The following is a 27,587-nucleotide window of genomic DNA, read 5'->3' on the forward strand; positions in this document are numbered from 1 at the left end:
CCTCTCCTCACCCCACCAGGAACCAGGACGCCCTGGAGCCCGAATTGCAGATACTGCCGATGCTGGTCTTCCTTCTCTTCTATCAGGAGCACCAAAGACGGAGGCGACGACCACGGTGAGTACTGCACCTACAACATAGGGGGGAGGGAAAAGAGAGTGACACACACGCGCAACACGCAACACCCCCACCCTCACCCACAACACCATACACACAAATACATGCAGCAACATTACATATACACTCCCCCATCCCCTGGAAGAACGCAAGGACAAAAGGAAACGAATGTAATCATGTGAAATCTCATTATCAAAGTTCAAAATCCAGTATATACAATTATGTACACCAACTACACAAGTCCGGATAGTGCACAAATCATTGTCCGTGGACCACTGGGCTCCAAATGCATGGGTGAAGCCCACACTAGATACCTGACTGGATACGGAGAGAACACTGCAGGGGTATCAGATCGAAATGAAACAGGCACCTCAGGGGGAGGGAGAGGGGGGGGCACCTCAGCCAGATGAACGCACAACGCCAATGCTGCACGAGGGGGCTCCATGTCCATTGCTGTATCCTGGGGAGTGCAAAGCCACAGTCTCTCAAGTCTCTCCAGTGGGTGGGTTGCCCACTGCATTATCCCGGGGAGTGCAAAGCCACAGTCTCTCAAGTCTCTCCAGTGGGTGGGTTGCCCACTGCATTATCCTGGGGAGTGGAAAGCCACAGTCTCTCAAGTCTCTCCAGTGGGTGGGTTGCCCCCTGCTTTATCCTGGGAAGTGCAAAGCCACAGTCTCTCAAGTGGATAACAGTCTCCACTGGTTCTGGAGGGGGCATGGTGCCCAGAGTGCTTCACGTGCAGTGTGAGCGGTACAATTCACTCACCTGGGTGTGCTTGGCACGACATTGGCGAGGTACAGGTAGCATGATACGCCATGGAGGCAGCGACATACCCCACACTGCTGCAGCTTCGCCTTCCACCTGCAGATCCCAACAATGATAACAGTAATGCTTCATGGAAGCTGCCCAAGGTCCTGGAACTCTCCTCCAGCCTCGGACGACTGACCACTGGGGATGGCAGGCATGTCAGCGGTGGTGCCACTGTCCGAGGACGTAGCGGGCCGCTGGCGGTGCTTGTGGCGGTGTCTGTGGCGGCGGTGCTTGCGGCAGTGTCTGTGGCGGCGGTGCTGGCGGCGGTTTCATGTGTCAGGAGCCTGACTAGGTGTAGATGGCTCTTACCACTAGTGGGGTTAGGGTGCCACATAGCCTGCCTCACAAGGGACCTTGCCTACCAAGATTGCCCTGGCCTAGGGGAACCCACTGCCCACCTCCCACGCCCAGACACCTCGTAATGGGCGCAGAGTCAGCTGAATGAGAGTGTACTCACCCCATTGTGGCTGCTGTGATGCCCTCAAGGGCCATCCAACTCCGGATAGGCCACCGCCAGGATCTGGAACATCAGGGGGGTCATGGTGCGACGGGCACCCCTTCCACGTTGGGAGGGGATCGCCAGCTGGGCCTCCGCCGTCTTCTTGCTCCAGCTGCGCAGGCCCTCCCATCTTTTACGGCAGTGGGTGCTCTGTCTGTGGTAGACCCCCAGGGTCCAGACGTCCTTGGCGATGGCACGCCAAATAGCCTTCTTCTGGTGGGCGCTGACCTAGAGGAATGGTACAGGAGGAAAGGACATTACTGACCCGGCCGGACCGTCATACTCATTGCCCACCAGTTCCCACCATGCCATGACGCACATACACTAGTTTCTCCAACTCCTCTGAAGTGAAGGCAGGGGCCCTTTCCCCAGACACTTGAGCCATCGTTGCTTCCAGACTGAGTTTACAGCAGCACTTGCAGTCTAGGTCCTCTCCTGTTGAAGGTCAGGTATCAAGTGAGTGAACAGACAGAAAATGGCGGTCACAGCCGCGGCGGTGCGTAACGTCACTGCCGGCGTACATCGTCATTGGCTCATGGGACCCATAGGGTCCAATGTTAACCAATGCTGAATTGCGCCGCGGTCTTCGACCGCCCACCGCGACGGTGTACGACGCCAGAGCAGTTACCTCATATCCCCTTGTCCCACCTTACAGGTCAGGCAGCCGGCATTTCAGGGGGCCACATGGCATTAATAAGAACTGTGTCACACCTATCTAGGCCTGGAATACACACAGTTACAGGCACATTGCAGATTAATACATTTTCAGCAAATAACAAATTGTGATACCTCATTGTTGGCTGACTCTCTGCTCACTGTTCTCCTCCATAGGGCACGTCTGCTGGGGCAGGTGATGAGATGGCGGCATCCTCCGGTGTACAGACCCCTGGTGGACCTGTCGACAATGGAAGAGAGACACATAATAGTCACATACAGACTTGATCGTGCAACAATCCAGGAACTGTGTGCCCAGTTGGAGCCAGACCTGATGTCAGCTATCCGCCATCCCACAGGGATACCCCCTCTAGTGCAGGTCCTGTGAGTACTCCATTTCCTGGCAAGTGGTTCCTTTCAAACAACAGTGGCCATTGCATCAAGGATGTCCCAGCCAATGTTCTCTAAGGTGTTGTCCAGAGTGTTGTCTACCCTGCTGAAACACATGCACAGCTACATCGTGTTCCCTCTGGTGCAGGATTTGCCCATAGTGAAAGGTGACTTCTATGCCCTGGGACATATCCCCAACATCATTGGTGCCATTGATGGGACACATGTGTCATTACTACCCCCATGCAGGAGTGAACAGGTGTACAGAAACCGGAAGAGCTACCATTCGTTGAATGTGCAGATTGCGTGTTTGGCAGACCAGTACATCTCCCATGTGAATGCCAAGTTTCCTGGCTCAGTGCATGACGCTTACATTTTGAGGAATAGCAGCATCCCTTATGTGATTGGGCAACTCCAAAGGCACCGTGTGTGGCTAATAGGTGAGGCCAAGGACCCAATACAGTGTGAATAGGTGTCTTGGTATGGGGTTGTCCCAAAGGGTTAGTGTGTGTCAAACAATTGTCCCTCGATATTTGCAGGTGACTCTGGTTACCCCAACCTGTCATGGCTACTGACCCCAGTGAGGAATCCCAGGACAAGGGCAGAGGAACGCTACAATGAGGCACATGGGCGAACAAGGAGGGTGATTGAACGCACCTTCGGCCTCCTGAAGGCCAGATTCCAGTGCCTCCATATGACAGGTGGTTCCCTCTACTACTCACCAAAGAAGGTGTGCCAGTCATCGTGGCCTGCTGTATGCTGCACAACCTGGCTTTGTAACGGCAGGTGCCTTTTCTGCAGGAGGATGGGCCAGATGGTGGTCTTGTGGCAGCTGTGGAGCCTGTGGACAGTGAAGAAGACGAGGCAGAAGAAGAGGATATCGACAACCGAAACAACTTAATCATGCAATACTTCCAGTGAGACATAGGTAAGAAGATGTCACTGCCTCCCACATCTCATACAATTGTTGGAGCTAGCATAAGTCTGTCATTTTCACTCAGTGTATGGACCCTGACTTGTCACTTTGGGTTTCCATTTCACAGATCTGGGTCCCACTTTGTGCCCTCTGCTATGTTTCCTCCTGCCCTACAACTGTGTTACATTGGTATGTGCACAAGTAAATTGACATTGCTATATTCCATGGTTATTGCAATTACACATTTGTGAAAGCAACAGATTGTTTTGTGATTGAAGTGTGTTTATTTCTGTGCAAATAAGTGAAGGGGGTTGTAAAATGGGCTGGGGTGATGGTGGAGGAATGTCCATGGCAGAGTCCAGTCTATTTGTTTCACAGGTGCATTGTCCAAAAGGGAATAGGAAGTGGAGCAATGGCAGTTTAAGGATGGACAGGGTGACATAGTGGGACAGAAGGGTGACATTCAGTGGGGTCTCATTTCCTGGCGGGGGTCTTGACAATGTTCTCTGTCTTGTTCCTGGATCTCAGGGACTGTTTGCGGGGTGGTTCTCCATCTGCAGGGAGTGGGGTGCTGGTGTCATGTTCCTGTGGCGGTGCCGCCTGTCCACTAGCGGCAGCGGAGGTGGAGGGTTGTTCATTGTCCAGGCTAGTGTCAGGAGCCCCTTGTTGTGCCACTGTGTCCCTCCTGGTTTTGACAAGGTCTTGCAGCACTCCTGCAATGGTGACCAGGGTGGTGTTAATGGACTTCAAGTCCTCCCTGATCCCAAGGTAGTGTTCCTCCTGCAGCCGCTGGGTCTCCTGAAACTTGGCCAGTACCGTTACCATCTTCTCCTGGGAATGATGGTAAGCTCCCGTGATCTTGGAGAGGGCCTTGTGGAGAGTGGGTTCCCTGGGCCTGTCCTCCCCCTGTCACACAGCAGTCCTCCCAGCTTCCCTGTTGTCCTGTGCCTCTGTCCCCTGAACCCTGTGCCCACTTCCACTGCCCCCAGGTCCCTGATTTTCTTGGGTTGGTGGGGTTGCCTGGGTTTCCTATAGTGGTGGACACAATGCTGATTGACGTGTCCTGGGGACAGAGGGATGGGCCCGCTGGGTGGGTGCTGTGGTGGTGTTTCCTGAGGGGGAGGCTCTGTGGTGGCTTGTGACTGTGTCAGGGGAACCGACTGTCCAGAGGTGCCTAATGGGCCGGGCTGGTCATCTTGATCCAGGTGTGCAGAGCTGCTGTCATCACTGTGGGTCTCTTCTGTGGGAGGACTGGATATGGCTGGCACCTCGTGTCCGGTGACGTTGGGTAGGGGTCCTGTTGGGATGTAAAAGCATAAATATTGTATCTGTGTGTGCCATTGTGTGGAATGGGTGGTGACCCTCTACTCCAGTGCTTGCATTCTTGGCTTGGACCTTGTGTGATAGTTGGTTTGGGGTCGTTGTGAGTATCCGTACTGGACATGCTTTGGTGGTGTGGGTCCATGCATTGGTGTTACATGCAGGGCTTGTTTTTGGGATATGTGGGTTGCGTTGGTGGGGTATCTGTGGGTTGTTGGGGTGATGGGTGTGAGGGTAAGGGTGGGGTATGTGATGGCAGGCAGGTAGGGTAGGGGATATAGTAGTTAAGATTTGCCTTACCAGAGTCCAGTCCTCCTGCTACTCCTGCGAGGCCCTCAGGATGCAGAATTGCCAAGACTTGCTCCTCCCATGTTGTTAGTAGTGGGGGAGGAGGCGGGGTTCCACCGCCAGTCCTCTGTACTGTAATCTGGTGTCTGGAGACCACGGAACGCACCTTCCCCCGTAGGTCGTTCCACCTCTTCCTGATGTTATCCCGTGTACTTGGATGCTGTCCCACTGCGGTGACCCTGTCGACAATTCTCCGCCATTGCTCCATCTTCCTTTAAATGGATGTCTGCTGCACCTGTGATCCGAATAGCTGTGGCTCTACCCGGAAGATTTCCTCCACCATGACCCTGAGCTCCTTCTCAGAGAACCTGGGGTGTTGTTGAGGTGCCACGATGTGGTGTGGGTGATGTGTGAGGTGGTGTTTGTTGTGATGTGTGAGGGGATGTATTTGTGTGTGTTGTTTGAGGTGCGTGGATGTTGTGTAAGTAATGGTGTTGGGTGTCTGTGGATGCTGGTGTTGTTTAAGGTAGTGCATCTCTCTGGCCTGTTTTAATATTCTGGTAGTAAGGGTTTGTGGGTAATGTGGGTGTGTGTTTTATAGTGTTGTGGGTGTGTGGGTGTGGTGTGTGTATGTGTATGTGTATCAGGTGTGTGTATTTCGAATTGTCCAATGTGGTTGTGTTTTGTAAATGTGTGTGTAATTTGAGCGCAGCGGTGTGTACCGCCAATGGTGTACCGCGGTTGAAGGTCAGCCGCGTTGATTCGTGGGTCGTGATAGTGTGGGCGTATTCTTGTTGGCGTGACAGTGTCGGTTTTGGTATCGCCAGTTTATCACTTACCTTTGGTGTGGCGGACTTGTGTGGTTGTCTGTATTGTGGCGGATTCCGAGCTGTGGGTCATAATACCTGTAGCGGAATTCCGCGTCCGCAGCGGTATGTTGGCGGTCTTCTGCACGGCGGTAAGCAGGATTTACCACCAGGGTTGTAATGAGGGGCTTTATTTCTGTGTAGATGCTGTTTAAAAAAGTGTGTCTTAGCTACCACATTTCATGGATAAACAGTCAAGTAATACGTATAAGTAAACATGACGGATGCACAGGTGGTCCTCTTTATATTCCGAACAACCTAGACCTAGTAACTACTTCACACACCGCTTACACTCTGGCCTTTTTACTTAAATCTGCAACTGGTCCTGAGCACTCACCTTCAAACTGATGTTGCCTTGTAGGTCATAGCTAATAATTCTTATCACTCAAACTAAATTAGAAAACCCTAACCAATCTGATTCGTTTAGTATTTTTTTCAGAGGCAGAGAAGTGCCATTTTAGATATTAGGCTAAAATTGTGTGCTTTCACGTCCCATAAATGTAACCTAAATTAGGCGACGGGCCAGAAACAAAGGTGGTCATTACGACCCTGGCGGTCTGAGACCGCCAGGGCTAAAGTGGCGTCCGTACCGCCAACAGGCTGGCGGTACGGAGACCCATATTTCGACCGCGGCAGTAGCGCCGCGGTTGCACCGCCGGGGCCGGCGGTTTCCCGCCGCTTTAGCCCCGGCGGTGATAATCCACCAGGGCAGCGCTGCAAGCAGTGCTGCCGTCGGGATTATGACTTCCCTACCGCCAGCCTGTGTCTGGTGGTTTGCACTGCCAGGAAGAGGCTGGCGGTAAGGGGAGTCCTGGGGCCCCTGGGGGCCCCTGCACTGCCCATGCCACTGGCATGGGCAGTGCAGGGGCCCCCTAACAGGGCCCCGTGCAGCTTTTCACTGTCTGCATAGCAGACAGTGAAAAGCGCGACGGGTGCAACTGCACCCGTCGCACGGCCGCATCGCTCCTATGTTGCGGCCGCATCCCCGCTGGGCCGGCGGACGTAAACTAGGTTCGCACCCGCCGGCCCAGCGGGGATGTTGTAATGGGCACCGCGGGAGTGCGGCCGCATGGCGGTTACAGCTTGGCGGGCGGTGTTGTAATGACCCCCAAAGTGTCTTAAAGATGAGAAGCGGAGCAGTGGGTGTGATGGTTGGTATTAGAGGTGACAACTATTGTACCTGCCTCTCTTCCCGTTCTCTCTCTTTTGGAGTAGACCTATATTAGTTTGTCAGGCATCTTTTATGCCTCCCTGCATCTCACTGCTAGTGCTTCTCTGTTGACCAGGAAGGAATGGAAACGTTGCTGGTTTGTTTTAGATTTATCTTGCTTAACATTGTTTTTAGTGATGTCTCCTTGTCGAGTTTGTTCTTTCTTTCCCTTATTATCGCATTCAGATGGCATGCACTAGATTGATTTACTCACCTACTCCATTCACATTGATAATTGATTTTATTGCTACAGATCCAACCCATTTGAGACTTTTCTGGTGGCTGGTGAGGGTTAAGACAGCGAGTAAGACTATGCACATCTTTTTGACTTCATAACAATAATAACTTGTTTTAATAGAGCCCTTCAGAGGTGATTAATATTGAAGGCAAGGTGCTAGGTCTCACATACATAACAAGATTTAGAGGATGCTAGTCTGAGCAATGACCAGAGTTCACTAAATTGAATTGTGTGTATCTGGGGCTTGGATGAAAATGGGTGTGCTATGGACGTTTGGACTGGGAGAGCCTAAGAGAGTAGTGTGCTGCGTCATCAGAAGATACTACCTAGCTATGTATCATAAGTCACTATCTTCTACCCTAGAGAGTGAGAAATATCTATCTGAGAACAAACTAGCATGGCCCCATAACGAAGATGCAGCAGTCACTTTTTAATCTAAAACAGCTCAAAATGAATTTTCATTAGAGTATTGTTTCACTGCTCTGAATACCTAAGATTTGAAAATATAAAACCTAAAACAAATGTTGCTTCAAATGGTAGCTGGCTATAGTAAGTGGAGATTCCATCCTGTATGTGTCAGAGATGTGGAGGAAGATGAACCAATCAGTCACTTGTGAGGGGTCTAGAGCACAGCAATACGCCAAGAAGCCACTCTTTGTTGGACACAAAAACAGTTCACCTGTTTGTAGGATCTCCTGCTGAATGGTTCAGTGTAGATTAGGCGTTGGAGGTCAGCCGCGGGGCTTCAGATAAAGGAAAAACCACAAGCACAAATCGTACATTCTTTACATGTTATGTAACAAGAAGAATAAACTAGGAGTATTATATTTCGAGACTCTGCACTGCATGTTAGCGTTCTCGCTCAGGACCTGTTGACTGCAGAGCCCCATCAGCACTTTCTTTTTCTTATCATATCAGTGGGACCCTTGAATAAGCGCCAAGAAATATGAATAGTCTGTAAACACACACCTGGGGCCACTCTGCTCATTGCCACACGCATGGCCATCTCGATACACAGGTTAGATCAGTAGTTTCATGTGGTGCCATTTGCTGCGGGCACCCCAGATATCACGAGTAGTGTTTTGCAGAGTGTATAGAAAAGCCAATTAGAAAACCAAGCATTGGTAAAGCTAACTGGTATGGCTTTTGCAAAATGGTGTGATAGTTATATTTAGATTTTTATCCCAAGCATAACCAACAAATGCAAAAAGAAGAGAAAGGCAGAAAAGACCTTCTAAATGTGGATACCAGGATAATAAAATGTAATGGAAAAATATTGGCAAAACGTTAGTCCACCAATCCTGCTACTTTAGTGCACTCCCTTTAGATAGATGCAAAGGAAGTATTCAATATCTCTCGGTGCAAGAGAGCCAGTAGCTAATGGGCTGAGTCATTGTTCTGTGCTGCATGCTGCTGCTGGGGGGAGGAATTAAAATGTGATTGCGGTTAAAAAGATCAAAGGAGGAAGGTAGCTGACCCAAAGCCCCTCTATATGTACGTTAATACGTTTTTTTTTTACATATACATCTTTTGAATACATGAGTCTGGTCAGACAGCAGAAGGTGCCCCTTAAACAGGCAGAAGCGTGCTTGTTAAAAGTACTAAACAGGGACGTATCTCTGGTCAAATGCATTCTTGTCCTGTCTGGTACCGCCTCACATTCTGCTTTGTCAGTAACCGAAGAAGAGCCTAGGAGCATGCAGTTCTGTTTATAATTCAACTGCCACCTCAGTGCCAGGATATCCTCGCAGGGGATGGTGCGTTTTACAAATACATATCACCTAACCTGACCTGACATGACATACTTTGCATACATGCAAAAAAAAAAAAAAAAGACTGACCAGAAAAAAAACTGCACGAATTATACGAAATTTGGCAAAAAGTTCGAACTTTGTTTACAAATTGGGCTTTTTGTGATTCATTGTAAATCCTTTCAGTTGTTTTTGAGAAATTCACGTTTAAAATATCAGATAAATCTTGACAGTTGTTCCTATGGGACTCTTCGGAAGTCCCGCACAACAGTAAATTCAAACATAGGGCCCTCTTATTGCCCAAGGGAGCAATTTCTCCTACCAGTAATTTCAGTTCTGATCTGATTGGCCTGCCACAACCCAAAGAAAAATGTTGCAACTGACATTACCGATCCAACGGTACAGATCAACTTGATTGGCTGGCTATAACCAGAGAAAAATTTTGCAACTGACATTACCGATCCAACAGTACAGATCAACTTGATTGGCTGGCTGTAACCAGAGAAAAATGTTGCAACCGCTTTTACAGGACTCATGGACTTGTTCTCGTCCTGAAAATGTATGATAATTAAGGGAGTAGGGCAGAGGCACCCCAGGTCTTCTTGGGGAGAGACCAGAGGGACACACCCTAGGGGCCAAAATGTATTTAATACTGTGGTACTACTGCAGGACCTATTGTGCCCCTCTTATGAGACGCTGGGGTACTCCCACAGGAGCTGCTTAAGCTTCAGCCTCATGGCACTGCTGTACCTTGCAAGCACCATAGTAATGCTGACCACTCTGCGGCCAGCCCATCCATGGGCAGGCATCCCTCCCCACCTCCTCTGCTACGCACAGTCTTGGGCTGTGCATGGCAGGTGGGATGGGTGCAGGGCCTGCCTGGATCTAGACCCTTCAACCACTGCCCAGAGATGACCAGCCCCTTGAAGACACCTAACTCACATTTGCATTTTATTTAGTGGGTACCAAGGTATGTCATTGTACCGGTCAATCAAGTTTCAGCACCATGATACCCCTGTACCATGGAAGCTGAAGCTTGCACCATGCGCTGCCCACCCCTGAACCATAAAAATTCCTTACTACCCCTTAAAACTATCATATCTTGATCCCTAAAAAACACTTCACCTTTACACTACTGATTCCTGAACCTAAAAACACCTTCCTACCCAATACACAGCCAAGCCCTGAATACTAAATATTACTATTCCTATGCAGTTCTCATCCTTGAACCTTTGAACTCCAGTCTGCCGTTGGTCCTTGTCCAATGTACCTGCTCCAGTTTCTTTCTCCCATTCGGCAGCAGGTGCATGGGGATAGGCCTCTTCCTCCTCAACTCAGTGTCTCAATTGCTCACTCCTTCACTCTGCCATTTCATCCTGCAACCAAAGAAGTGACTGGTTTGGAAATATTTTCTAGATACTGGTCGAGGCTTCATCATCACTGATTCCTAGGGCTAGGATTTCTGTTGGACTTAGGACATAGAGTTTGGGGTTTGATTGGCTGATTGGCATAGGGCTATAATTGGTAGATAGGGCCATGTGTCCCATTGGTTCTAGGGTTTAGGGCTAGGGTTGGGATTGGCAAAAGGTGGCACCTGACCTAGGACTATTTAACCTTTGGACTCAGAGCTTCTGATCCCGGGCGTCGAGGCTAAGGGCAGAGAGGACAAGGGCAGTTGCTTGTTTCTGACTGTTTGGGTCAAGCTTAGAGCAAGAAATCCTGCCTTTTTTCCGGCCACCACTTTAACCCATCCACATCCACACACTCTCAGCAAATGCACTCTACTCATTTACTACAAACAAACCCTTGCCACATTTCAATGTCTCAACAACCACTACAGACCCCCCAAACCACACCAATACCCCCTTTTACTCCAGCTACCACACAATGTCACCTTCAGTCTCACACAAAACAGCACTCTGTCCTACACCTCTAACAAAATCAACACATAACTGACACAACACAAAGTCACATTATACACAGCTTTAATCCATCCACACACAAAGCCCTGTTCATACAAAATACCAGCTCTACTGTCTACTTGCTCCTAGCAGACCCTTTTCTGTCACCACCAAACCTATACCCCGTCCTCCATCGTATCATCCACCAACACCCTCCTCCTGTTTCTACCAAAATCAAACAACCAAACAATCCTTACCCTCCACTCCACCACACACATTACCACTTCCAGCTATCAAATCTACTAAAAACACCCATAACTCGTGTCCATCCCCTCTCACACACCACATAGACTCTTTTCCAAAACACATCACCACCCCTTTACCATTTAGCTTCCACTCACCAACAGTATGTTACATACAGATACTTTTTTTAAAAAATATATCTTTATTAACTTTTCACTGTGTTACATTTGCAATACCATTGGTAACATCAACAGATTTCCATTAAATGCACATTATTGATCTTTAATGGTACAATGGATTCCTGCATTCTCTAGGGCTCCCACCACATTTTCTTTTATCTTAGGAGTGATTGGTGGCTTTAAGGTTGCAGTGTGCCTAGCTCGTTTCAGTGACTTAGATATTCATTCTTGTCATATGGGTGTCTGGACCCCGGATTACCTGTATGTCTACATAACAATCTTAACTAATATTACCTATTATTTTAACATGATGGCGCTATCGCGAACAGGCTATCTTTACTGCCAGGGTGGGTTTTATTTTTTGGTTCTTCTTTTTTTTTGTTTTTTATTTATTTATTTTTCCTCTCACTCCACTGAGGCCGGGCCAGTACCTTCCTCTGATCATCATCTCTATCTCCTCCGTCAAGTATAGATGTGCTTTGGGGATGAGACTATCTATGTCCTATCTCGTGGGGTTCTATCTTCCTGTCTCCTCCGCTGTCCATCCTGTGTGGTCCCTGTCCCCCCTCCCTGACCCTTCCCCACTTATATTCCTTCCAACCCGCCCGCTGCCCCGTGCCCCATACCACTGGTCACTCTGGCCCTTCCTCTACCACTTCCCCTTCCCTGGTCAGGTTGTCCCATCCCAAAAGTATTTCTTCCCATGCCGGGGCGATGGGAGTTTGGTGCATACCCCTTGCCTCCTCGCTTCTCAACACTTGTAGTTCTGCTCGAGCCCACTTCGACACATCCCGTCTCCACTCACCCGTTGATGGGCACCTGGGGGACTTCCAGCCCATTGTAATCCGTCTCCTATAGAGAACCAGTGCTAGATCTAGAAAGCTCCCCCCCACTCTCCCTAGAGGGATACCCGCTCTCAAACCCAGTAAGCAAGTAGCTGGGGATAGGCCAAGCTCCACCTCCAGCACTCGCGCCAAGTCGGCCAGCGCCGCAACCCAGCCCCTCTGGAGCTCTGGGCAGTTGCACACCATGTGGTCGAAGTCTGCACTTACATCCCCGCACCTAGGGCATGTCTTTGGAGATCCCCCGTAAATTTGTGTCAATCTGTGGGGTGAGGTATGTTCTATGGGTATAATTGTACTGTATATACCTCAGCCGAGTGTTTTGGGATACCGTCCGGGGATATGCTAGTGCCCTGCCCCACTCCGCATCTGTTAATTCCCTGCTCACTGTCCTTTCCCACTTTTCTCTCTGAGGCTGCAATGCATCCAGTGATTCCTCGTTTTGGGTCCTATAGATTTTAGCAATTAAGTGGGAGTCCCCACCAGACGTTAATAGTAAGTGTAGTACTCTGTGGGTGAGAGGTTCTGCATTAATCGTTCCCCAGTGTTCTCTAAGGGTGTGTGTTAGTTTCCTGTACTGGAGAAACTGTTCCCTCGGGACTCCCATTTCTGTTAGATCCAAGAAGGACCTCAACACCCCCTCCCGGAACAGCACCCCAGCTGTCTCCACACCTGCTTTCTTCCAGGGTCCCAGCCCCATGCCCACCAGGCTCCTCTCATCTGTTTCCTCCCTTATCACCGAGAGCAGTAGCGCCCGGGACTATGGCTGTCCTACCCCTACTCTTCTCGTACTTTTCTTCCAGCATGCTGCGGCTACTCTTGTCATCAGACTGTCCGCCTGCTTGGTCCTTTTCATATTTATCATATGTGCAATGATTCGTTCCATTCCAATCTCTCCCTGAGTGGTGCATCTATCCAGTTGTCCCCTTCCTCCCAGCCACCCAGCAATCCATTGCAATTGTGATGCTAAATAATAAAACTCAAAGTCTGGGACTCCCAGGCCCCCCAGGTGTGTCGGCCTACAGAGAGTCGGAAGTGCTGTGCGTCTACGGCCTTCATCCCATATAAGTTCCTTGATCAGTGTATTAAGTTCGCGGAATCACGCCGAAGGGACCAGCAGCGACAGGTTCGCGAAATAATAAAGTAAACGGGGAAGAGCTATCATTTTGGACAATGCAACTCTGGCCATAATGGTTAACCTCAAGGAGCGCCAGACCTTCACTAAGGCACGTAGGGAACGAAGTGCCCTACCAAGATTGCCGTCATGAAGGTCCCCCACCTCATGGAACACCTGTATTCCCAGGTACTTAAAGGTCCTCGCGCCCAACCTACGTCCTCGGGGCACAAAGCGGGCCGATTGCAGCTCGTCAGCATGGGAAAGACATGTGTTTTGCCTCTATTGAGGCGCAGTCCCGACAAGGTCCCGAAGTGCTCCAATGCATCCAGAGCCCAGGGGAGTCCCGTCTCTCCGTCCCTAAGGTAGATAAGCATATCATCCGCATAAAGGGAAACGATATGCTCTGATTGTCCCCAGTGTATCCCTTTACCCTTGCCATCCCTTAGTAGTTGGGCTGCTAACAGCTCAATGGCCAGTGCAAATAGTAGTGGCGACAGGGGGCATCCCTGCCTAGTGCCCCTGTGGTGTCGGATACTGTCCTGCCTGTCCTTACCCTGGCCAGGGGGGACGCATATAGCAAGTCCACCCATTTTACCCAACCCTCTCCCAACCCCATCCGTCTCATCACTGCCCTCAGGTAGTCCCACCTAACCGAGTCGAAAGCTTTTTCAAAGTCCACGGCGAGTAATACCCCCGTCGTAGGTTTCACTTCCCTGGGCATATGTAGGATGGCAAATAGCCGCCTCAGGTTAAGGGATGTGCTTCGGTTCGGGACAAACGCATTCTGATCCTCGTGTATCAGCATGGGCATGTGGCCGAGCAACCGGTTGGCCATGATTTTGCTGAGTATTTTAAAATCATTGTTCAACATTGACAAGGGGCGAAAGTTAGCAACCGATGTCTCTCCGGCTTTGGATTTGAGCAGAGGGACCACCAATGTCTCCCTCAATGTAGCCTGTAGCTCACCCCGGTTCAACGCCTCAGAGTACACTTCCACCAGTCGGGGGGCCAATAAAGTTTCGTATTTCTTGTAGAAATCCATAGGCAGGCCGTCTGTCCCTGGTGTCTTTCCGGGCTCTAGTTGCGATATGGCATCCCGCCCCTCATCTACTGTCACTGAGGCTCCCAGCCCCTCCCGCTCCTCAGTCGTCAGCGTTGACAAGGGGAGTTGTTGCAGAAACGCTCCAAGGGCAGGAACATCAAGTTCCCCAGGTTTCCTATATAAGTGAGCATAATATTCTTTGAAAGCGTCATTTATAGTACCCGGACTATGCCTTCTCTCTCCATCTTTGGCTATCACCTTGGTGATAGGCTCTCCTTCCCCTCCTGGTCTCATCAGCCATGCCAGCATTCTACCTGATCTGCCCTCCTCGGAGTGTAGTGAGGCCATGTATTTTTGCATATTATGGCATCTAAGTTGTTCTTCAACCTGAGAGTGGGCTCTCTGTGCTTGGGCATACCTCTCCCTCTCCTGCTTGTCTGTTCCCTGTCTCCGCTCCCCTTCATGTATTTCCTTCTCAAGCCTGGTCAGTTCCCGTTCTAGTGTCCGTCTCACCCCCGTTGTCTGTCCCATACAATACCCCCTGGTTGTCACTTTAAGGGTCTCCCACTCTTTAGATCTAGAGTCAGTGGATCCCTCATTAGTTTTAATATGGTCAGCCAAGAAGAGGCGAAGGTCATCCCTGTATGCCTGGTCTTCTAGGGTTCCAGGGGCCAATCGCCACATCGGAATGGGGGGCCTATCCTCCGTCACTCTCCAGGTCAGTAGTAGAGGATTGTGGTCAGACAGCGTACGTCCCAGATATTCAGAATGAACCATCCCCTGCATTAGCGTTGCTGTACAGACCACTCTGTCAATTCTGGTGTGCACTTGGTGGAGTCCTGACTAGTATGAATAATCTTTTTCGACAGGGTGCTGCTCACACCATATATCTAATAATTCCCATGCGTCTAGCCATTCTCTAAGCTTTTGGGCTACCCTACGTGTCATTGCTCCAGAGAGTGGTGGGGTAGAACAGTCCAAATCCATATCCAACACACTGTTAAAGTCCCCGCCGATCTGGTCCTGATTGGGGGCATAAATACAACTCAAGGTGATCGGCACACCGTGTAATATTCCTTCTAATACCACAAATCTACCTTCATGATCTATGTTGGTGGATTCTACTTCAAAGGGAACCCCAGCGCGTACCCATATCAGCGCCCCCCCTGGTATATGGCGAGTACTCTGTGGCGTACACCTGTCCCCTCCATCTACGCATTAACTTTTCTAATTCCCCTTTTGCTAAATGGGTCTCTTTTAGCATTGCTACTTGAATACCCCTTCTTTTTAAGTAGGACAGAATTTTGTGCCTTTTGTTTGGCGTTCCCATCCCCCGCACATTCCATGTTAGCAGGTTATACTCTGCCATATCAGAGAGACAATCGCACCATAGCCTTCTTTGCCCGCCCCAGTGGCCGGAATCCTCCTGTGTCTGACTGTATGTCTAACCCTAACAACCCACCTCCCGCGAAGCACCATCAAAACTAACAATTGTAAAACCCAACTTCCCTTCCCCAGGGCGCCCTCCAAACAGAAGGCTGCCCAAAATATTGTGCAACCGTGCAACTCATTCAAACATTCAACTCTAGTTCTCGCCAGACTGTCGGAATGGACGAGACTCTGGTGGGGGGACAATGCCCGGAGGGGCCACAAAGTCACATTCCACCCCCGCCACCAGGCCGCGTTGTGATCTCGGCTACCCAAGTTCATCCGCTGTCTGCTGGGTCACCCTCGGGGCCCGCGCCGAGCAGCTCGATCCGTCCACCGAAGACATCAACGTGCCGTCCGACTCTCTGCCCAAGTCCCCGTGGGCGACTCCTCTCTGCTCATGGAGGCAGCTGCCTCTAGTGCCGCCTTTTTCCCCATTTCCTTTTGCGACTGGGTTGGTGCCAAGCGGGGTCGGTTCCTGTTTCGCCGTCTTCCCGAACCCCGGCGTGCTCCACTGCCCCCCAGCCCCTCATCTACATATCGTCCCAGTTGGGTCCCTCGGGCCTCCAGCCAATCCCATGCCTCCTTGGGGGTCTGGAAAAATGTAGTCTTACCATCCATAGACACCTTTAGTTTTGCCGGAAAAAGGAGCGAGTATTGGATTCCCTCATCCCTCAAGGCCCTCTTAACTGCCAGGAATGAGGCTCGCTTGGTCTGAAGGTCCAGCGTGAAGTCCGGGAATAGTGTCACCTCTCCGTTCAACTTTAAAGGGGCCCACCTCTCTGGCTCTCTGTAAGAGAATATCTCTGCCTCTGTAGTGCAGCAGTCTGGTGATCACCACACGCGGAGGCCGGCCCGGTGCAAGAGGCCTCGAGGGCACCTGGTGCGCCCGTTCCAGAGTGTAGAAAGAGGTCAGGAATTCCGGCACGACAGTTGTGCGCAACCACTCCTCTAGGAACTTCATCATGTTCGCCCCCTCAGGCCCCTCCGGCAGTCCTACCACTCGCACATTGTTCCTACGACTTCTCCCTTCCGCGTCCTCTGCTCTTTGCTCTAGGCACACAACCCTATCTGTTAGGTACGTCACATCGGCTTTTAGGTCTTTTTGTTGCGGTGCAATTTCAGCCAGGGTATTCTCCGTTTCTTTTACTCTATCCACTAGCTTGTGGTGGTCCGCCCTTAGCAGGCCAACTTCAACTGCAACCTGATTGATGTTGCGTTGTAGAGTAGTTTTTGTGTCCTTTATTGCACCCAGGATCTTATCTAAGGTGTCCTGTACTCTGGGTTGTGGAGGGTCCACTGGCTCCCCCCCTTGCGTTCAGCAGGTGTCATACTGTCCATGGGTTTACCTTTATGGCGGTTCTTGGGGGACATCAGGCGCTCAGGGGGGCGCACCACCCTGATCGGGCGATAGGCCGACTTTTACTTCGGTCACTCTTCCGTACGATTCCTTCCTTCTTGGTTCGACTCAGGTTGGACCGTGCCCCTCATTCTGCGTCCTTGTGGGCCTCCTATTGGTCGCCCACCTCGTCCTCTACTTCCAGGAGACCCCCCGCGCACCCGGGAAGTCCGAAATACCCCCCGCCAGTCGGCCGTTCCAATCCGGCAGGGGTCCCACGAAAGTCCGGCTCCCCTTTGCTCTCCTCCGTTCGAGGCCGGCAGGTGCCCCTGCCCAGGGCCCGCCGCCGCTCGCCAGGATTCTTTTCCTCCTTCCTTTGTTTAAGGACCCCCCTCAGGACGCTGGTCTTTGGGGGCCCAGGTGCAGTCCAGTGGGCCCCACTGGTGTCCAAAGGTCCGCCAGGGCCAGGGGAGCAACGCGCAGCACTCACCCTGCTCAGGGGTGCCGATTCTGGGCTTCTGCCACCTCCTCCAGTCCCCCGGTGCAGCCCCGGGAGGTCCCCGCATGCCCAGGGGCCGGTCCCCGCGTCCTTTCTGCCCCTGTGCCAGATGTGGATACCGGCCGCCCCTGGAATCGGGGTCCGCCGGCTTCACCTGCTTCATGTGTTGTTTTGTTTGTGGCCCGTGCCAGGTCGGGCCCTGTGTTGCATCGTTTCAGCGCGCTCCCGGCTCACCTTCGAGTCGGCAAGCGGCACGCACCACCTGATCTGCCTGGGAGAGACCTCCAACTCCCAGCACCGTCACCGGCTGAGCAGTGCCACTCCCGGCCCCACCAGTGCCTCCCGGGCCGCCGGGCCGCCGGCCCACTCCCCGCAGGCCGCGCGCCCGCACTCGAGTCGCCGGCTGCACGGGGGCGGCAGGGCAGACCGCTCCAGGGCTCCCCGACTTCCACTGGAACCACTCAACTGCGCCCTGATCGGGCTCCACAGTTCTCCGGTGCCCTCCTCGGCTCCCCCGCTCTGCAGTTGCGGGATACCCCGGGGCTAGGCATTGATTTTACAGGATAAATTGTAGGCCTCTCCGGAGCGCCTGAATTATGCGTGCGCCATTTTCGATTGCGCGGCCACGCCCCCCACGTTACATACAGATACTTCTCAGAAAACCACATCAGTATCTCCTCTCACTAGTCCGCAAAAAAACAAAACATAACACACACCAGCACATCAAAATCTCTCACACACACAATTTCATAATACATTTGGTCACAAATTAGAAACATACACCCACTTCCACTCTCATGACTACACAAATAATACGCATCTGAAAGGATCTTTGCTCCTAAACGTTCTATCTTCACCAACACCTACCACAAATGCACCAACTCAACAATTCTCATTCACCTGCCTCTCATCCATTACACACTTTAGAGCCTAAAAACATGACCCACATTGTCCACTACCACCCCTAGCCAATACACCTTCCACTCTGAACAGACAGAAACAAAAAAACAACGTGCCACTCTTCACAACTTCACATCTCCATGTTTATTACACAACAAGGCTACTGTACAAAAACAACAAAGCTCACCAACTCACTCTCTACCACCATCTCCACCACTACGCATGCAGACCCAACAAAATACCTTCTAAGCCTGCTTGACGAGGAATGCAATATAGAAAAACAATTTTATTGCTTTCCTCATATAGTTAATACCAGCACTGACGACACACCTGCTACAGATTTAAAGAATACTGCTCACTCTTCTAGAAATCAAAGTCACATCACTATCAAAATACAATATCTAAACTGCCTACTAATAAATGCTTGATCACTCTCTAAAAACAAGCAACACGTCTACAACCTACTCACTGACACACAACCTGACTTACTCTTCATAACTTAATCATGGTTAGAAAATGACTTGGCTCTGGAGTTGCATAAAGCCATTCCTCCAGGCTACCAAACTGTCACAGAAGATTGTATAGGCAAAAGAAGAGGTAGTTAGTAGTTAGATTCAAACAAACAATAAATCTCACCAAAGCTGACACCGTTTCCATACAAGGTTGCTAGGCCCTCATCACCAGATGCAATCCTTCACCAACTTCCTCCTGTAACTTCCTTCTCCTTTACAGACCACAGCCTAGCTGTGCAACATTTCCAGACACTTTTCTAGACACAGTTTCAAACCTTATGACAGTGCACTCCAACATGTGCGTTCTTGGTGATCTATACATTTGATTTGACAAACCCAGTATGCCCCAACAAAAAACTATCATCACTGGCTTACTCATAATGAACCTACACCAGATGGTACACAAATCCACACACATTGCTGGACACATCCTAGATCTTATGTTTGCAAATTCAGAACTAGTTACTTTTCAAAGAATGACTCCAGTCACATAGTCAGACCATCATTTGGTAGCTTTCCAACATAAAACACCATAAATCAACACACCTAAGACGACCGTAGGTGCATATACCTATCAACCCTGAAACAAACTCAATTTGGAATACTTAGAAACAACTAATATCCAACACAGATCTAGCATAGTAAATTCTGTTCAAAAACCTTAATTGGCCACATTAAGTTTTTGATAGCCTAATACAACTAAAAACAACAAAAAGGACAAAAGAAAGCAAGCACCCTAAAGCAACAAATTATGAAGCTGAAATGCACCTGGCTCAAAACAAACTGCAAGTAAGACAAACTTCACCTACACAAATTTAACAGAATATACAAGTCAACAATCAAAAAAGCTAAAAAAGGGTACTATTCATACAACATTTAAAATGTGCAAATAGAAAATGTATAACATTCTCACAGAAGTTAAGTAAACCTAAATGCACAGAAGAAACCCACCCCATTACCTAAGAATTCCCTGACAACCTGGAAAATTGTTACACAACCAAAGCAGACACGTTGGACTTCCAATTTAAAAAAAAGGAAAACCACCAGCACCAATCCATTTCCAACAGTCCCCTGCAGGAGTAGGCTAACCCTTCCATTGCATTCCTTCAAACAACTATCACAAAGTGAATTTATGGATCTTGTCAAAGCAAGCAGGCCAGCCGGCTTCCCTTCTGGCCCTTGTCCACCACACTCTAACAGACTTGCATGTCCACCACTCAAATTAATTCATATTTCCCTATACTATTCCACCACTAATCCTTTTTGGGTTCCAGCGTAGCTTGCTACTCTCCATAAAGCACTTTGATGTGTCATCAGGGGAAGTAAACACTATTTAAATACAATTACAATACCAGGCCCGAAGTACATCCAGGCCATTCAGAACATCATATCTGCCTGATTAGCTTTGTCATCAGCTTTTTTGCTGCTGGACATGGGCAGTCCAAATCCCACATCAAGCGTTCAGACCTAGTGTACCATGCTTACATCCGAATAACACTGCAGTACCTATGAATCATAATGATAAATAACTTGAGAGCAGTGGTGCTGGTAGTCAGATGAAAACAGGGTATGTGGACTTCTTGGTGGAATGCAGTAGACTTGCCTAAATATTGCTCGGATTCAACAGATAACATTTTTGTGCTAAATGAAAAATGCATAATTTTAATAGTTATTGACTATGGAAGAGTACCCAGATTTTCGATTTTTCAAAGATGACAAGTGTAAAGTAATGTATCCTGTTCCAATGTAAAGGCAATATTAGTGACATTTAGATAAGTGCATTGTGTGCCAGATCCTACATACATTGAAACTAAAAAAATATCGGGGGAACCTAAAGAAAAACGACTGAGTCTGCAGTTTCACTTTCCACATGCCTTGCATGGCCAACCTCTCCTCGGGATCGAGGGACTTGACCCCCTCTAAAAAATGTTTCCACCCGCACCGGGGCAGAGCGTCTTTCACTCGGTTGATAACAGGGTCCTTTCCCGAGGTCTCTGCTAGCACCGACACAGTGAGGGCACGGGGCAAGCCGCCTGTGTTTCCATGTTGATGAAACTCTCCACGTTCCCCTCATCATCGTCCTCAGATGAGGTCACCGGTGTTGCAGGGGGATGCCTTGATAGGTAATTCGCCGGGTTGCTCGCACTGGGGCAGTATAGGACTTTAAAGAGATACGGTTGGAGTAGGAAAGCCCACCTCTCAATTCTCGGAGAAGCGAGCCTCATGGACCCAGTGAATAGTGAAACCAGCGGCTTGTGGTCTGTGACAACTTGAAGCTCCTGGCCATAGAGGTACAGATGGAAGTGTTTGCATGGCCACCAAATTGCTAGTGCCTCACGCTCTACCTGAGCCCATTCCTGGTGTCGTTGCTCTTGCATCAGCACCGCTCCCAGCCCCGCAGGGCTTGCGTCCACCACCACTTCCGTCAGCTTCTCCGGGTGAAAGTACGCCATGGTCACCTTGTCCAGCAGCACCCCTTTTATTTCCTGGAAGGCTTTGTCTGCTTCCGAACTCCACTCCCACTTGCGGTTGAGTTTCGTGAGTTGTCTGAGTGGTTCTTTCATCGTGGCCAGTTGGGGAATGAACCGGCCACAGTATATTGCCATACCCAGGAAACTCCTAACTTCTGTGGCGATTTGAGGGGTCGGCGTCTGTTGAATGGCTTCCACCTTCTTGGGGTCAACCTGCAACCCATCCTTCTAAAAGATGAACCCGAAGAAATGAATCGAAAACCGGTAGAATGCGCACTTGTTCTTATAAAGGTTGAGGCCTGCATCAGACAGTCTCTGCAGGGTGGCCCGTAGACGGTGATGATGTTCCTCACGAGTCTCTGAGAATATCAAAATATCATCGCTCAGGTTGATCACGCTAGCCAGGCTGGACAGCGTTTCCCTGACGGCGTTCTGGAACAGCTCTGCCACCGATGATGTGCCAAAACTCATCCTTTGGAACCGTCTCAGCCCCACGTGGGTAGAGAAAGTGGTGCTGCTCCGACTGTCAGGGTCCAATTCTAGCTGGTGATATCCGGAATTTAATTCCAGCTTCAAAACTACTGGGTCCATTTAGGTCTGCGATGATATCGTCCATTGTTGGTGTAATGTGTCGCTCTCTTTTGATCGCCCGATTGGGTAGGCGCATGTCCACACAGAGGTGGATGGCCCCCGGTTGTTTGGGCTTTGGGGCGATCACCAGTGGCGAGACCCAGGGGGTGGGACCATCTACTTTCTCAATGACCCCTTGGCTTTCCAACATCTGCAGTTCTCTCTCAACTGCCGGTCTCAGATGAAAGGGTACTCTCCGGTGCCTCAGCACCACTGGTGTCACCTCTGTGTCCATGTGTAATTTGACTTGTTTGTCTTTGAGCTTTCGTAGTCCTGTGAACAGCTGGGGAAACTCACTGAGAAGAGACTCCGTGTGCGACTCATACACTTGATGTGCAAAGCAGACTAGTTCCAGGTCCTCCGCAGTGTGACATCCTAGCAAAGTGCCACGGTACCCTTTGACAACATAGAATCTGGCCTGGGTGCTGTGTTCAACGTTGGTAATAGATACCTCTATCGTACCCTGCAGCGGAAGTGGATCGCGCCCTCCTAAATTTTGGTGTTGCTGGGCGACAGAAATGGCCTAAAAGTCAATTATTGGTACAGTGTATCGTCCATCACATTGACCAAAGTGTCCGTGTCAATGAGTACGGTGGCAGGGGTGTTATTGATCCTGACGGTGCTCATGGGGGGTAGTCGCTGTTTGTGTTGCCTCCCTCCTGTGAAGGAAATGACAAAAATGTCCTCGTCCTCTTCCTCATCACACACTGGCATGTTTGTTTCCCCTTGCGTTTGGGGAGTGCGTTCTTCTTTTTCAATGTTTTTTACTGTGGCCGTCTTTCCCTTGGAATCCTGTGGCCTGCCTCTCCCCATCCGGCACATTTTGGCGAAATGGTTACCCTCGCTGCACTTGTTACACCCTTTGCCCCTCGCGGGGCGTCCACCCATTGACTTGTGTTCGTACCCGCAGCTGCCACATGCCCCTTCTCCATGTTTTGAGATACTTGGCTGCCGCCCCGGGCCTTGGCGGGTGTGGATGGCATCCACTTGTTCTTTTTTTATGGCGAGTTGTCTTGAAGCTGGTGCTGCTGACAAGGTTTGTCCCCTCACCGCCGCTATTGCATCCGCCTGAACTGCGTGCAAGCGTGCAAGAATGAGGATCTCGTCGAGGGATACCCCAGGTTGTTGCATTATTAGCTTGTGAAGCATGTTTGAACGGCACCCTTGGATGATTTGTGCCCGTATTTCTTCATGCTGGTTGAGACCTACGCACGTTCTGGCAAATTTTCGCAGTCTGGCATAGAACATGTCGACCAACTCCGTCTCCATCTGCTGGGCCTGGCGCAGTTTAAATCATTCATAATCTGGGTTAAGTTGCAGGTCAAAGTGCTTGTTCAGTGCCGCCACCGCAGTATTGAAGTCTGTTGGGTCCCCCATATTGGGTAGTGAGTCGAACAGCTTGTGAAGTTCGTCACCTCCCATGTGCAGCATCAGTGATCTGCAAACCGCCCCATCTCTTTCCCTCATTTCGCAGAAGTCGTTTTCTAGTCATCCCAGCCAAAGGCGCCACCTCGGTGCTGCTGTTTTGGGATGTGCTAGCTGGCTGAATGGGGGCAGTGCAGCCACCAATGAGTGTGCACCTGCAGGAGCAGGCGTGGGGTGTTGCTCTGCGTCGCTCATTGTTTCTTGTTCTTTTCTTTTAGTGGGGTTGTGGGTTCCCCTTGTCCTTGAGAACGAGTTTCACTGGTCCCTCACCCGCTACACATTCATCAAGGTGAAGCCTCTTGCCTCTTGAGACACATTCAGATACCCATCTATTGGACTCTTCTCTTATTTTTATTTTTTATTTTTTTGTAGCCCATTAAAGCACTTGCAGCTGCTATACAGAGACTGTGGACATCTGGTAGACTGTGCGTGGTCTCTCATCTGGTGTGCACACTGTTGTCATATGCATAACGTTCTTGCGTCCTGTTCAGTCTTTTTTTTGTTTGTTTGTTTTTTATAATGGCGCAGGCACTATTGTAGCCTGCTTTCAGGGTCCTCCTGCCCCAGGCCCTGGAATTAACTTGGTTGGGCTGCTTTCCGCCTCGCTCGCAGCCGTCTGCAGATGATCGTCCTGCTGCCCCTGCGCCTCGTCTGACCTTCCTGATATGACGCCCATGGCTCAGTTGGAAAGCTGATGCCGGGCCTGCCAGCCGTCGTCCTTCTGCACACAACCCGCACCTCGCACACGCTCCCGGATGACAGGTGAGCAGACACGCGGGTGCATACACTCCTCACTGGCTCCGTACTCCATACTATATTCGGCGCGGTTTATTTGATTATTTGCTTTTCTTACCGCGGTGTCGATCCCGCCTCGTCGCCACTGTAAATTCACACGCAGAGGCACAGAGGGACTCAACACTGTCTCATTACTCCGGAACTGCCTGCCTGGTAGTTCTGACCTTTATTTAACAACTTGGGCAAGCGCCCGCCCTCGCGACCTCGTGGAGCAACAAAGTATTGTAGAGCCGCCATGGCTCTCTACAGGAGCAAGTCCTGGACCTTAAACATGAAAAAATTGCAGAACGTGTGTAAATCATGCCAGAGTAGTTGTTGACAGTTCTGACCAGTAAATCTTAACACATTTTTGAAAAAACAAACAACGTTTAAAAACAGAATTTTATACAGTGACTAATGACGTTGGTTATGTAAATAGCCTTTAAATATGCAGAGTACTTAATGGTTTTGCCCTGCAGAAATGTTTGCAGCAACTGGATTAGCTTATGATGTGTGGTGCAGGTTGTTCTGCAGGTGCCCATTTTGTGATGAATGATTATTGCATGGACAAAGTGAAGTTCGGCGGGACTGACGCCAAGTTTAGAGAGTGAAACTAGGGCATGTACAGTGTTTAAACTTTAGTCTAAAACGGGTCGGATAAAATCTATGCAAAAGGTGGGTCTTAAGTGATGTTGGGGTTACTATAATATGACAGTGGGTTTGCAGTGTTCCTGTGATGTTCTGATATGCTCAAAGTGAATAAAAATAAATTGAAGCACAATCCCAGCTTTTCGTGAATGGCCTCTCTTTTGATTTTAGTTCCACTATGGGATCCGGAATCCCCCCAACGCGGTTCCAATGTATACGTGACGAACTATGGGATAGCCACCGTTGGATCACATAGTGTAAACGTACACAAACAGGTATATTAGACTACCAGCATTAAAAAAAGGAAAACTCACATGACCAAAAACTAAATGTGGCCGAGACCATGGCTATTGTGGATGATAAATATGTGAATTTAGACTGGTTATCACTAATATGTCTAGTTAAATATTAAAAAAGGACAAATTCACACATTCAAAAACACGTTTTTAAAGCAATGAAGTGTTCAAGTGAAAAGCCTCATATCTAAGCACTTGTATACTGAAAGGAAATGTGTCCTTTGTAGTGTAACTTTAGTAATAATTTAATATCTGATACAGATACTTAGAGTAGCATATCTGATAGTACTGCACATTAACTTTAATAGCTTTTAGAAAAGTTAGATAAGTTATCTATCTATAAATGTTTTCTAAAAAAAAATTACTATTTTGATTGAAAATTGTAGCTCAGAAGAATACTTTTAAAGCATATTTGTGTCATTAAAAAATAAAAAACGCCTTCATTTCTATTATGTAAGATTTTCTTAAAAATCGGTAATACGCTATAGAGTGGTCTATAGGGACTGGAAAGAATGCTAGAGGATCCTACTTTCTATAGTGTGTAACTTTTCCCATATCATTCACATTGCTGATGCAAGAGTGCCTAATGTTAAATTAATTGTGGTGGTGCTGGGAGGGAGGAGTGTTTGTTTCCCAATTGTGTATTCAAGTAGGTACTCCTTTGTACTTGTTAAACACTGGTAGGGTGAGTAGTGTGAGATGTTTCAGGAGGGTGGAAAGGTGAAAGCTGCTTGTCTGCATTGCCTGTCAAGGCGAGTGAGGCTGTTGTTAGAAATATAGGGCATGGGATGATTAGTTTTGCCTGGTGTGCCGTTTGGTACCTCTGACTGTCTGCCAGCCATGGCCTTTTAGACAACTATTCTAGGTGTTTTGTGACATTCATGCTTTTCCCTTTATAAATTTGGAACTTCAAATCTCAGCAAAGTAGTGTGGGCTTTAAAGGAAGTACTGGCTGAAGGTTTATCCATTACATGGACTGACTTGGCAACCTCTGGAGGAGTAAAAGGATAGCTATGGGGTATTAATTTACAGAAATGTGATATTTAACTGCCCGTTGGGGTACTGGTTAAGTTGGAGGGGTCATGGGCAGTATTTATTGGGAGACAACTGAAGATGGTATATGTCAAGTAGGGTTTTCCATATTTGTGCACACATTTAAAAATTTGAGGCACAGAGAGATTGTACTTTGCCCATGACAATGTGTCAGTGGTTGCAGCTCAGGAAGAATTTGCTACTTTAAAATTCTTGTAGTAATGCTGGCACCTATGGGGTGATCAATAATGTTAAGCTGTAGGGAAGACCTGGCAAAAATACTAGGAATTTGTATTATATTTAGCTTGCCAAGCCATGCAAAGGCTTCTGAGGCTGCCCCGCTGGCACGGTATAAAGGCACAAACATGATATTGATACAAAGGTCTCTTCATTGCAAAATTTGATTACACTCTAGAGTCTTCTCTGCACCTTACCCTGCATCCTCAAGTGACAAAATATTGCTTTCTAGCATCTTTTGTAAGCATATTGTTACCCCAAGGGATCTGAGTGTGTTTTCAGTCACGTTACTTGATGCCGTACGCGGCCAATGCTAACTTCCAACCAAAAATAGACAATTGAATGGGGGTAACAGAAGAGTCTCCATGTAGTCAAAAGAGGTATTTTCTATTTTCTGCCTCTTACTTCTATAAAGGTTGATGTAGAATAGAAAAATAGTCAAGGGATTTGCCATTAACTTATTGTCTTTCTTGTTTTAGAAAGTAACACGATAAAGGACACGAATCTTTGAAGCCAGTACAAAGAAGACGAGTTCATTTCTTCAAGAATAGAAGTGAACTACTACGGTCTAATATGTTCTTGATGTTGGAATAAAATATGTCTTTGCTTTTCAGGAATTTTCTTGTTCCCTATTTCTTCATTGTTGGTGTCTGGAACATCCAGTATCGTCATTCTTGTATAACAGATGCTTCTGTATTGGTGCATCTCTTTTGTTCCATGCGTGCGCTGGAGGTATTTCATTCTCAGCTTCACTTAATGCTACAGTCTATAGGTGGTACAATATTAACTAACTTGCGGAACCTGAACTCAAAAACGTTTGTTCAGTTTTATCTCTCAACAAAGAAAATATATGACTGGCAATATTCAGTGTCTTTAACAACCAATGATCCTAGTTTTCAGAAATCTTCTCCTTGTTCAACAACAATGTTTACAAACCTACAATGGCTGTGCAGCCCGTTGACCCGGAAGTATTTGCTGGCTTGACCAGGCAGTAATACACAACCTTGTTTTGAAA

The 27,587-nt window shown here is 48.9% G+C and overlaps 1 protein-coding gene across 2 annotated transcripts in view; it reads left to right on the plus strand.

Annotated features, from left to right (window-relative positions):
• LOC138284374 (malignant fibrous histiocytoma-amplified sequence 1 homolog) overlaps window positions 1-27,226 on the plus strand; it is a 216,948-nt gene extending 189,722 nt beyond the window's left edge. For both annotated transcript variants that reach the window (XM_069223080.1, XM_069223081.1), the window contains 2 exons: window positions 25,179-25,282; window positions 27,052-27,226. In XM_069223080.1, the coding sequence (XP_069079181.1) occupies window positions 25,179-25,282; window positions 27,052-27,066 (119 nt within the window). In that variant the 3' untranslated portion in view covers window positions 27,067-27,226. The remainder of the gene's footprint in view (window positions 1-25,178; window positions 25,283-27,051) is intronic.
• The last annotated feature ends 361 nt before the right edge of the window (window positions 27,227-27,587 follow it).

Source organism: Pleurodeles waltl, chromosome 3_1 (genome assembly GCF_031143425.1).
Source record: "Pleurodeles waltl isolate 20211129_DDA chromosome 3_1, aPleWal1.hap1.20221129, whole genome shotgun sequence".
Lineage (NCBI taxonomy): Eukaryota > Metazoa > Chordata > Amphibia > Caudata > Salamandridae > Pleurodeles > Pleurodeles waltl.